Genomic DNA, 13,288 nt, shown 5'->3' on the forward strand with positions numbered 1-13,288 from the left:
TGAACTTTCTATCCTTGCTGCCGTGGCCGATTTCTGGAGATTCACGATGGCGATTTTGGCGATTTTTGCCATGAATCGCCGATTTTGGCAATTCAGGCGATTCACAAGAAAAAATCGCCACCAGCGATTTCCGATTCCAAAAAAATCGGGAGCCATGAATCTTATCGCGATTTCGGCGATTTCATGGCGATTTTTGGAACTATGGATGTTTCACTATACCCTACAAAAATACCTTTCATCCCAGAGGATTCTAACTTAGTTTTCTTTTGGAACATATATATATATATATATATATATATATACTATATATATATATATATATACTAGGCACCCAAAAATCCTAAGATGACTTATATTGGGTTTAACCCTAGTAAAGACTTCTTCGGGAGTTCTATCTCTAAGGTAGGAATGAGGACTTCTACTTTGAATATGGACATCAGTACAAGAGGCTTCTGCCCAAAGATAATATTCTAGATTTTGATAAAAGAATATCATAGCCTTTGCAGCTTCTATAATTGTTCTATTCTTCCTTTCTGCTACCCTATTTTGTTGTGGGTTGTAACAACTAGTTTTCCTAGGTCTTAATTAACAACTAACATACTCATAGAAATACAGTTATTATTTTAATTTCATAGGAAGAGAGTTATATCAGTCATGTTCATGTGAATGAGAGTTACCGTTAAAATCAATTAGACAAAATTTCTTTACTAAGAACTTAAAACACCAGCAATGAGTTTATCATAGAAGTTAAAGTCCACATACCGAAATTTGAACAGATAAATTATTGTAAGAAGGCTTTTGCAATCACCCAGATTAGTCCACAAATACCACTATAACAAAATCATATAACAGCTGCCTATTTTATACCGCTATATCAAAATTAGATTAGGGCATCACAAACCACCGAATCAATTAGGGCATCGATTACCACTGTATCATTTAGGGCTTCAGTTACCATTGTATCAAATAGGGCTTCAGATACCACGAGATTCAATTAGGGATGCAAATACCACTCTATCAATTATGGCATCGATTATCATTGGATCATTTGTTTCCTTCTGATTTCTTAATTGTGGCAATAACTCAAGATTAGAAGATATGTTCACATTTGATAATCATATAAATGAAAGATTGATATAACAATCCATCATATAAATCTATCTCTTGCAACTAAATGTAAAATAGCTGTAACGATGATATAACTCAATTAATCTTACCTTCATCTTGCATATACATCATATAAGTAAAAAAATACTTGTTTCCGACAAACAATTGGATGTATAACTTATCTTTGTCTATTGTACGTCCGACAGCTTGGGGAGAGGTGAAATATTGTCAGGGGCTTAACCACCCAACCTCGGATCTCAACTTATTCCCCACACAATTTTTAACGAGAAAGGCCCTCCCTACCCGGAATAGATAGGGAACATCTGTCATCTACTGAGCATCCTGGTATTTAAACACACCATTGGACTTGATAGCAGGAGAATACAATTAACAGGATTCATGTATGAGCTATTAAATAATATTATTCTAGATTTAATGTATTGTATCTGACTTTTATTTTCTAAGTCATTGCAAATTCCATCTCACCTCTTCATCCTTTTCCATGGCTATACAGCCGATGAATCCTAACTGTTCGGATCTCAGAGCATTCGGCTTTGTATGTTGATTCCCAACAAATTCATGAATAACATATATGTTTTAGCTTATAACAATTTGTGATTTGAAAAGGATATTCTTATAGATTTCAGAATTTATTGTTTGATTAATATAATTTAATCATATCTGATTTCTCTTTTGCGTTCTTGCAAAATCATTCCACCTCTTCACCATTTCATGGCTATTAGCCGGTGACTCCTAGGTGCTTGAAAGATTATGAACATTCTTTCTTATTTACACCTCTTCACCATTTCTTGGCTTCTTTGCCAGTGAATTCCTTTGTGTTTGTAAGATTATGAGCATTTTATTGTTAAAACCTCTTAACTATTTCATGGCATCTTTGCCTATGAATCCTAGGTGATAGAGAATCTATGAGTATTCTGATCTTGTTCAGAAATTATAACAACATGGTCATTGATATCGATTCATACAATCATTCAAGTTTCTACAACTACCATTGAATTCATAAATGATGTTATATCACAAGGATATTCGATGAAGATCTTCGATTTTCTATGTAATGCAAGGGACCAACAACAAGGTATTATAAATTAATCTCAATCTAATAATGCATAGCCGGCTACAGTTAGACATTCAAATCAGAAAATGAAGAAGTTATGAATATGAAAAACATATATTGCATTATTCTCAATTCTAGCATTATGTAGCCGACAACAATTAGACACTCTACTTAGAAATAGAGGAAACTAAGAATTATGAAAGCATATGTTGTATTTCTTTCAGCCCTAGCAATGTGTAGTTGATTGCAGTCGAACATTCAAATAAAAAAAAAAAAGAATTTTATGAAGTACGATTGTATATATATTCGTGACTTGTGATTGAGCTTGAAGTTTTGTTTGGATGTGGCTCTTCCCATCCTTGGCCGGAACTCCTGTTTGACTGTTTGTTTCACCCGCTAGTAAAGATTTGATTGTAGGTTTCAGACGCCGGCGGAGTGAGGAAGAACAAGGCAATATTGGTTGTGTAGACGGAAGGATTGTTTCAGCTGAGAATGGTTATACTCGGCTTGAGAGGGAAACATAGCATAGAATGGCAAGGAGTGATGCTGCCTTGGTCGATTTGTGGCTCCCATATAAAGGAACGAGCTATGACTTCTTGACTCCTATCGGTCTAAAAAGATTATAGCCGATTCAAATTCCAAATGTTTTAATTCGAATACCAAGTATTAAATCGATTGCAAAAGAAAGGAAATTAAAAAAGGTTGGAAAGATTATAATTTGATAATTGTCAATTTATCATGCCAAGTGTTAATTGGTTAAAAGAAAAGAATATTAAAATGGAAAAATAAAGTTGGAAGATTATAATTCGAAAATTCAAACATTATTATATCTTAAATATTCTTATTTATATAAGCACATGTAAATATATTAATGAGGTGACAACACTTAATTAAATTATTATAATATAATGGTGCCATTTCATTTTTATATCTATATGCACGTATATAGATATATCTACTATAATAATATGATGAAAGAGTATTTAACATCTTTTGAGGTACGCTTTATTATTCAATTATTTTAATTAAATTAATTATTTAAATAGCTCATGCAAGTCCCACAGATGTATCCTGTTTTCAAGTTGCTAGGTACTCAACCCATTTGCCCAGTGATGGTGATGCTCCTGCCTAATTCCTTTCTGACAATGCTTCCACCCCTTCGACATGTTTCCTACAAGGAAATTCTCCATAGTTAAATTATATTTATCATAATAAATTATTTTATTATAAATAATCACAATGTTTAACAATCTTATCAATTCCATGAATTCGTGATTAATGATCAACTAGCATGTTATCTTCACTTGAAATTATAATGACTATCTTACCATTCTGCAAGATTATAACAAATTAAACTGCCAATTGACTTCATGTGAACCTCAATTGCTATACTTTAAATTAGGTCAAAAATTGGGATGTAACATACCATTCCCCTTGTGGTTCATCGTCCTCGATGAACTTGTAACAAACATTATAAAGGAGTATTTTAAAATTGGATTGTAACGTACCATTCCTCTTTGTGTTTCATCGTCCTCAATGATCTCTACTAATTAGACACTAAAGGAGTATTCCAAATACAAGATAGCATCGTGATATCTTTTTCAAAATCAAAATCATAATCAAAACTCAAGATCCTTTTTTACTTTGAAGTTTCTAGAAAGATACTTGCATGGTAACATAAAATTAAACACCTACTCACTAGAGTTCACTTTACTGTACTTGTGGTCATCTTAGCATCAATTGAGTTGATTCTATTTCATATTCCTGTCATACTCATGTATACACTCACCATATCATTAGTTCGATTCCATATTGATATCTTCATTTAAGAGAATTTTCAGGGTTCAATGGCTGAAAGTAAGATAAGTATTCAAAATTTGAATTCTTCAACTAGGAAGTTCTAAATCATAACTTGATCATAAGTTAAATCACTTATACATACCATTTGGCATATGGCACTTATTAATGGGTAGATCATCCTTGCAAATTTACAGATCACCTGAAAAAGGTTAGTGAATCCATGTTTTTCAATTTATGTGACTTCGGTCTTCATGCCCATCTCATAACATTTCGTTAGAATAATCATATCATGATAGAATATACACTTCATCTCCAAAACATTATACAACAACTTACTATGTAAAATCAACATCATGCATATTACACATGTATAGCAGTGTGTCAAAGGGTAGAAACATGATATACTATGTAAGATCATCATACGTCTACTCAAACATCATAAGCATCTGAAACAATTCATGAAATTCTTATCGAGTGGCTCATCATTCATTTGTATTATCTGGAAGTTTATCTTTTCCATTTGTATGACCTAGGCTTTCATGCTCATCTTGTCAAAGTAATGTTTCAAGAAAAAACTCAAGTCAAACAAAAGTTTACATCTGTAAACAAGCATTGATAGTTTCAATTATGCAAGTGTGTTTACGCCATACTGGAGCACAAAATGATCTTGTTGTTTAATCAACATTAGAAAGGATCATGGTTCACAATTTTGTTTCCCTTCAGTTCAAGTTCAAAATAGGTAACAATTTATTTCTACCATTTCATAAGAACAGGAATATAATTGTATAAAGTAAATGCTAAGAACATTCAACTGAAAAGAATCATGGATTTTGATAACATTTTATCATGATTACAGAAACTGTTTTGGATTGCGCAAGCTTTGGCCTCGGACCATACTTATCCCTACACATTCTAACATATTAGAATGGCTTCCTTGGTATGTTCTTCAGTCCAGGCACCGAGCTACCAGGTGGTTTGAGTGCCCAATCACTTATACCTATATAACTGACATCCACGGACATCAAGTGATCATAGAATGGCACATATGCCTATAAATTACCTTGGCCAAGGATTTCTCAATGGGTTCAACGACCCAATCACCACCACTCGACTTGCCAATCATGTCATTTCTTAATTCTGTTTCATCTTTATGATATTATAGTTTATACATTTGTCTATTTTGTATCATCTCAACTCGTCCTAGCTATTCTGAATGATTTCTCGATGTGATTTTCCAATTTTGATTGCAAAATCGAGTTATGCAAAATAAATCTTTTTCAACATTTACATTTTCAGTTTCTCAAAAATAGTGTTGGATCCAAGGCTTCAGCGTTGAACCTAGCGCTTTGATACCATATGTAACAACTAGTTTTCCTGGGTCTTAATTAACAACTAACATACTCATAGAAATACAGTTATTACTTCAATTTCATAGGAAGAGAGTTATATCAGTCATGTTCATGTGAATGAGATTTACCTTTAAAATCAGTTAGACAAAATTTCTTAACTAAGAACTTAAAACACCATCAATGAGTTTACCATAGAAATTAAAATCCACATATTGTGAAATTTGAACCGATAAATTATTGTAAGAAGGCTTTTGCAATCACCCAGATTAGTCCACAAATACCATTATAACAAAATCATATAACGACTACCATTCAATACCGCTATATCAAAATTAGATGATGATTAGTATTAAATACCACTATATAAAATTAGGGCATCACAAACCACCAAATCAATTAGGGCATCGATTACTATTGGATCATTTAGGGCTTCAGTTAGCACTATATCAATTAGGGCTTTGGATACCATGAAATTCAATTAGGGCTGCAGATACCATTGTATCAATTAGGGTATCAATTCTCATTGGATCATTTCTTTCCTTCCGATTTCTTAACTGTGGCAATAACTCAAGATTAGAAGATATGCTCACATTTGATAATCATATAAATGAAAGATTGATATAGCAATCCATCAGATAAATCTCTCTCTCGCAACTAAATGTTAAATAGCTGTAACGATGATATAACTCAATTAATCTTACCTTCATTTTGCATATATATCATAGAAGTAAAAAAATGCCTGTTTTTGATAAACAATTGGATGTATAACTTATCTTTGTCTGTTGTACGTTCGACAATTTGGGGAGAGGTGAAACATTTTCAGGGCTTAACCACCCAACCTTGGACCTCAACTTATTCCCCACACAATCTCTAACGAGAAAAGCCCTCCCTACCTAGAATAGACAGGGAACATCTATCATCTACTGAGCATCCTTGTATTTAAACACACCATTGGATTTGATAGCAGGAGGATACAATTAACAGGATTCATGCATGAGCTATTAAATAATATTATTCTAGATTTAATGTATCATATCTGACTTTTATTTTCTAAGTCATTGCAAACTCCATCTCACCTCTTCACCCTTTTCCATGGCTATACAGCTGGTGAATCCTAGGTGTTCGGATCTCAGAGCATTCGGCTTTGTCTATTGATTTCCAACAAATGCATGAATAACATATATGTTCTAGCTTATAACAATTTGTGATTTGAAAAGGATATTTTTATAGCTTTCAGTTTTATTGTTTAATTATGATAATTTAATCATATTTGATTTCTCTTCTGCATTCTTGTAGAATCATTCCACCTCTTCACCATTTCATGGCTATCAGCCGGTGACTCCCAGGTGCCTGAAAAATTATAAACATTCTTTCTTTTATTTACACCTCTTCACCATTTTTTGGCTTCTTTGTCGGTGAATTCCTTGGTCTTTGTAAGATTATGAGCATTTTATTGTTAACACCTCTTCACTATTTCATGGCATCTTTGCCTGTGAATCTTAGGTGATAGAGAATCTATGAGTATTCTGATCTTGTTTGGAAATTATAACAACATGGTCAGTGATATCGGTTCATACAATCATTCAAGTTTCTATAGCTACCATTGAATTCATAAATGATGTTAAATCACAAGGATATTCGATGGAGATCTTTGATGAAGTCTATGTAATGCAAGGGACCAACAACAAGGTATTATAAATTAATCTCAGTGTAATAATGCATAGCCGGCTATAGTCGAACATTCAAATAAGAAAAGGAAGAAGTTATGAATATGAAAACATATATTGCATTATTCTCAATTCTAGCATTATGTAGCCGACAACAATCAGACACTCTACTTATAAAAAGAAGAAACTAAGAATTACAAATGCATATGTTGTATTTCTTTCAGCCCTAGCAACGTGTAGCCGACTGCAGTTAGACATTCAAATCAGGAAAAAGAAGGAATTTTATGAAGTACGATTGTACATATATTGGTGACCTGTGATTGAGCTTGAAGTTTTGTCTGGACGTGGCTCCTCCTATCCTTGGTCGGAACTCCTGTTTGACTATTTGTTTCACTCGCTAGTAAAGAATTGATTGCAGGTTTCAGACATCATTGGAGTGAGGAGGAACAAGTCAATATTGGTTGTGTAGATAGAAAGATTGTTTCAGCTGGGAATGGGAAATTTGGCTTGAGAGGTAAACGTAGTAGAATGTGCTAAATTATCACCGATGGTGACTTTGCCATTAACCTTTTTTGATATAGAGTCTAGTGCTTCTTTGTATCCTGTATTATGTCGAGATGATGCACTATCAATCCCCGATGCCTTACTTGAGACTTCATTTGATAGTGCCGAATACAATACACAACTCTTAGGATCATAGTTATCTTCTTCCCTAGTAATGTTTGTACAGTTCACTTGCTATTTAGAATTCTCAGGGCAATTATATCTGTAGTGTCCAAAATTTTCGCATCTGAAGCATTTTATTTTTGATAGATCTTTCTTAGGTTTGTCATTCTTTTGATTACCCTTTTTCTTCTTGAAGTGCTTCTTCTTGCCCCTATAGGAATTTATATTAAGAACATGAAGTTCTTCATCTTCAGTTTTCAATTTTCCCCTTTTGTTAAGTTTTATTGGATTCTTCCTAAAAACAATCTCCCTTAAGTCTAATGAAGTTAGGAAGATTATCTTTGGCACTTACTCCTTGTGTGAATGTTTCCCATGAATCTGGTAATCCATCTATAGCCATCAGCGTTAGTTTTGTGTTATTAATGATGGTTCCAATACTTTCAAGTTCATCTCTTAGACTGGCAACCCTTAGGAAGTAAGAATTCATCGATTCTCCCTTCTTTATTTGTATATGATTTAGTTGCCTTTTTAGCGCGAGAACTCTAATAGCATTGTTAATCTCATATGCATTTAGTAATGCATCCATCATATCAAATGTTGTTTGATGTTTCATTAGCATGGCTACTATATCATTTTTCACTCCATTGAATATGATTTGTATGGCTTTCCTATTTTCTTTACTCCAGATAGTTTTATGAGGTTCAACAATAGGTTGTCTGGATGCTGAATCAACAAATTGTTTTACATAATTTTCTTCAAGAATCATCATGATTCTGAATTTCAAAGCATCAAAGTGTTCTTTCTCATCAAACCTATCCTCGGGTCTGATTGTGTATGCCATTGTAGATATGAGATATGAGAATGATTCTAGATATATATCAAGTCTGATTATTTAATTTATAGAGCCTAGGTTCGACTACTAGAGCTCTGATACCATGTAAAGTTTCTGCAAATTCTAATGATCAAATCTGTGGTGATACCTTTAATATGCTCGCTGTTCTGATCTTCCTTTATCTCTGGTCTTGAAATTGGATGACAATATTGATTGTCCTTCTAAAATATATTTATCATAGCAAGTATTGATTTTTGGCAGAGTTGTTTATAGGAGCAGACTTGGTGTTCAATTGTGTGTCCTTTAACTACAACTACACCCACCTCATACCATAACCAAAGGGCATGTCCCTTAAAGGGACATGATCCTATCTAGGTCGGCCCACAATACCTTCTCAAAATCGGTGCCTAGAAGGAGATGTTTAATGTTAAACAAACATAAGTAATTGGTTAATGTTAATGGATGACAAATGGTCATTAGCAAGGATCGCCGATTCATGCTTAACCAAGGGTAATGTATTAATAGCCTTTAAAATGGTATTCTATGAGAGAAGAGGAATGTGCGATCTGCACAGTGAGACCAGTCCGAGTATCGAAGTTAGAGTTTTAACATTTTTGTTACTTTTGAACAAATAAAGATGTCAATGCTGCTGAAACTGAAAGATAAAAAAAGTGAATATCTAATATCTAATCAGACCTAATTTCTAGATACTTGCAATGGAATCCTGTTTAAGAATGTTTATAAATACTCATAGAAGATAATTTTAGTCAAAATAGATTCTGGTGATTATGTATTTTCAGGGTTTATGGTGTCATGTCAATAACTGTTGCAAGCATAGAGTTATCAATGTTATTTCACTTAAACTATTGAGCAGACTGTTAACTGTTGTAAACGTAAATTTCAAATACTTCTCGAAGGCAACTTTAGTCAAAATGCAATTTTTTCTTTCTTTATTTCCAGCTTGAATGTCTTTATGCCTTTGGTGCAATTTAACCGTGTATGTTTATGGTAGTCTACTTTTATACTGTCTCTTATTCTTTGCATTTTTTCCTTACAGTTACTGTACAAATCCAATATTTTTCTTGATAATAATGTGGTACATGCAATTTTATCCATTTTTTGCAATTCTTTTACAGCAAACTTGATTCTCTTGACAGCTTTTGTGGTGCCACTTTAATCTAAACGAATATTTAGTCTAATTTTGCTTCCATTTTAAATAATTTTTCTGCTTTGTGCAAACATGATATAGAAGCATAGATTTGTAATTTTTAGGAGAGGACTTAATTTAACTTCCTTTATGGTTTCCAAAATGTTTTCAGGATTGTCAAGGCTGTGGATGATGCTCTTCAACTTTCCAAAACTTATGGTGTACCTGTGAATGAACTTGGGAAAGCTGCAGTGCTATTTACTTTTACAGTGGTTTCCACTTTGGTTAATGCAGTAGCAGAAGATTCAGGTCTGCAAGGTAGATGGTTAGAGAAACAATACTGGCTAGGTGGGAATGTGGGACAGCATCACATGGCAACAGGGGTGGATGGGGATGTTAATGAGAAAAGACATCAACATCGCGAGCATTTAAGGAGATCAAATATTGTAACGGCTATCGAGATGGTTATAAAACTAATGGAACACAAAAAAACATCTACCTATTTCCGTCTTGCATGTCAAAACATGTATATTTCTTCAATCCCATCTTGTCAAATCACTCAAATTGTAGTTTTTATTCTTCTTAAGTTTGGAGGGATGCAGATCAAGCTGTAGACGCCTAGAAATGCTTTGCATAAGTGTTCCATTTATTCTCATGAGAGACGGATTCGTGTGAATCGCTACTCATGAAACACGGTTCAATGAGTTTGACTCAAAAACTACACAGTTAAATCCTGATAGCAATATCACAATTTGACCTGCTGTGGAAAATACCTCCTACTTATCAATTGATGAGCTTAAGGGGCTTTCTAATGAATGGTTCATAATGCATAATACTTGGTGAAGGTTTTGCAAATGGGGTTGCAAGCAGAGTGGGTTTAACCATGGTGGAAACTCCGTAGTTAAGCGTGTTCAAGTTGGAGTAATACTGGGATGGGTGACCTCCCGGGAAGTCCCGCTGCTTCACCTCTGTGAGCATCACCTAGATCCAATGAGTGCTTAGTGTTCCATTTATTCTCATGAGAGATGGATTCCTGTGAATCACTACTCATGAAACATGGGTCAATGAGTTTGACTCAAAAACTACACAGTTAAATCCCGATAGCAATATCACAATGAACAACTTTTATTTATGTACAATCTATTTAGAATTACAAGCAAGAATCTTGCAGCAGATATTAAAGACTTTAAAGCAATTGTGTTTCAAACATTGTAGGATTGAACAATGGAGTGGTTTACATCAACATCTGCAAGTATTGGAAGCTCACTCATCATCGGTGAGTTTAAAGATAGATGGTGGATTGTTTACACAGTTGGTTGGCTCCATTCAAAGATCTTTAAGCCTAGACTATCAACCAAGCAAACACCAGGCAATTAGAGCACTTATTGATTCGGGTTCTCGGACGTCAGCTTTTGGGCACAGGTATGGCGTGGGTCGTGCTTCCACTTGGCTTCCTTTTGATGTGTTTATGGAAGATACAATGGATGGAAGGCAAATTCCAGCTAAATCTACTATTGAGAGCCTAGCAGGTAGGCAAATCCGATTAAGCAGTAATGCTTATGTTCATGCTTTTTTCGTTTGACTCTCGTGAATACGATCTTATTTGAAGTTAATCTGCAAGAAGAGTGACTTAAGAAATTTATTTTACCTTTCTTATTCTATCCTTATTCAAGATTGCTCTATGTACTGATCTACATTTAATTGGATGATATGATATTCAGAACTGACAAAATCTCTCCAAGCAGTACATGGTGCAAGTTGGCAAGAGACTTTTTTAGGTCTCTGGACTGCAGCCCTTCGGCTTGCTCAAAGGGTATAAATATATGCATTACATTTGAAGTCCATTGCTTTCAAAAAGATCAGTGTAGGCATTTTTAATAAGAATAATGATATTTTAGTAAGAACAAATATATATATATTAGTATGTAAGAACAATTTTTTATGATATGAAATATTAATTGGAGAATAGTTGTAGTTGTAAATTTGAACTCCATGTGCAGGAACGAGATCCCATGGAGGGTCCTACACCCCACCTGGATTCACGATTATGCATCCTACTAAGTATTACACCATTGGTTATTGTTTCTATTATTAAGGAAGAAGATAAGATTCTTCAAGCTGCCAAGAATAATACATTAGGAAACGTTGTAAATGCATATGAACATGACAAAGAGAGGAGAGTCATGGGGTTAGGTACAAGGCATGCAGCCTTTGTATCTAGTCTTCAAATTTTGGGACAGTTTGATGAACTATTAAATCCCCCTGAATCTGTAGTCTTGGCTGCCAATCAGGCTGCTCGTAAAGCTGAAAGCTTTGTTTCTACTGGGAGCTTTGATGGCCTTAGCAGCAATGGTATTTCGAGTGCAGTAGGTAATATTATCAATACTAAGTAGATTTCCTTGAATACTCCTTACCTTTGTTCTGTCCCAATGTTTTAGTTGGGTCATATATTGTTACTATATTTGTATATAGTGATTTTTATTCTAAGAATATGAATAGATGACTTGATGAAAAACATGCCACTGATGAAATTTTAAAAATATAAGCTGAATATGGTGTTTCATTGGGTTGCAGTGGGAAATATGCGGCACCTAATTGTTGAAGCTTGCATTGCTAGGAAATTGTTAGATTCCTCGGCATATTTATGGCCAGGTTATATTGAAAGACTGGCAAATCCATTATCGCATTCAATACCAGTTCAAGAATATCCATGGTCTGCTTTTATGGAAGGAGCACCCTTATCCGTTTCACTAAAAGATGCTCTAATTAAAACTCCTGCTTCAAGGTACTGCTTTATTTCCTGACAACTGTATATTAATTTCAATTTTTGTAAGAAGCTTCTGTTATAGTGTTGCCAGTTTTCTTCATGTGACTGTTTTTCCTTTCTGTTAATAGTAAACAGTTAGTTGTTAGTTTAATGACATTGAACTTGACATGAATCTGCTTGAAGCTTAGAAGAGTTGGAGAAGGTGTATCAGATTGCAATGAATGGATCAGAAGATGAAAGGTCTGCTATGGCCAGCATTTTATGTGGTGCATCTCTTATCCGTGGATGGAATGTCCAGGTGATGTATATATCTTTTCGGGGTTGAATAGAAAAATTATGTCATGTTATAATGCTTGTCACTGATCTGGCAGGCCAGATTTGGTTTATTTTGATAAATGCTGATATAATTTAGGTCACCAATGGCTCACTGAAACATGAGGAATCTACTTGCATATACATTAGAGATTTTAACCTTGTTTTCCTGTAAGGAAATGCATTCCTAAAAAGATAAAAATATAATTAATGAAAGAGGCACAAGTTTTTTATATTTTATTCTCCTCTGGTTTCACATATTTGCTATTTTTTACAGGAACATGCAGTTCGCCTGGTAGTGAATCTTCTTTCACCTCCAATTCCTGTAGATCATCACGAATCTGGAAGTTATTTACTGGAATATGCACCATTGCTTGATGCTGTCCTTAGAGCAGTAGCTACTCAAGATAATGTTCACGTTCTCTCATTATATGGAGCTGTGAGTTCACTTGACCTGAGATACACTTGCTTTTGTATTATTATTTTTGTTGTTCCAGATTGCCGTGTTGTTTGAAAGTGGCATTTTCATTGCTTGCGACTCTCTCTTAGATGATTATCATCTTGTA

At 34.2% G+C, this 13,288-nt stretch overlaps 1 protein-coding gene across 1 annotated transcript in view; it reads left to right on the top strand.

Moving 5' to 3' along the window:
- The window catches only part of LOC149550086 (mediator of RNA polymerase II transcription subunit 33A-like), a 226,544-nt gene that overhangs the window by 88,658 nt on the left and 124,598 nt on the right, over window positions 1-13,288 (top strand). Inside the window, exons 3-9 of the mRNA XM_089793231.1 lie at window positions 9,816-10,169; window positions 10,859-11,172; window positions 11,365-11,456; window positions 11,644-12,013; window positions 12,218-12,428; window positions 12,594-12,708; window positions 13,000-13,161. Coding sequence (XP_089649357.1) covers window positions 9,816-10,169; window positions 10,859-11,172; window positions 11,365-11,456; window positions 11,644-12,013; window positions 12,218-12,428; window positions 12,594-12,708; window positions 13,000-13,161 — 1,618 coding nt within the window. The remainder of the gene's footprint in view (window positions 1-9,815; window positions 10,170-10,858; window positions 11,173-11,364; window positions 11,457-11,643; window positions 12,014-12,217; window positions 12,429-12,593; window positions 12,709-12,999; window positions 13,162-13,288) is intronic.

This window comes from Cupressus sempervirens, chromosome 7, assembly GCF_028749045.1.
Source record: "Cupressus sempervirens isolate cs-2001-9-10 chromosome 7, ASM2874904v1, whole genome shotgun sequence".
Classification (NCBI taxonomy): Eukaryota; Viridiplantae; Streptophyta; class Pinopsida; order Cupressales; family Cupressaceae; genus Cupressus; species Cupressus sempervirens.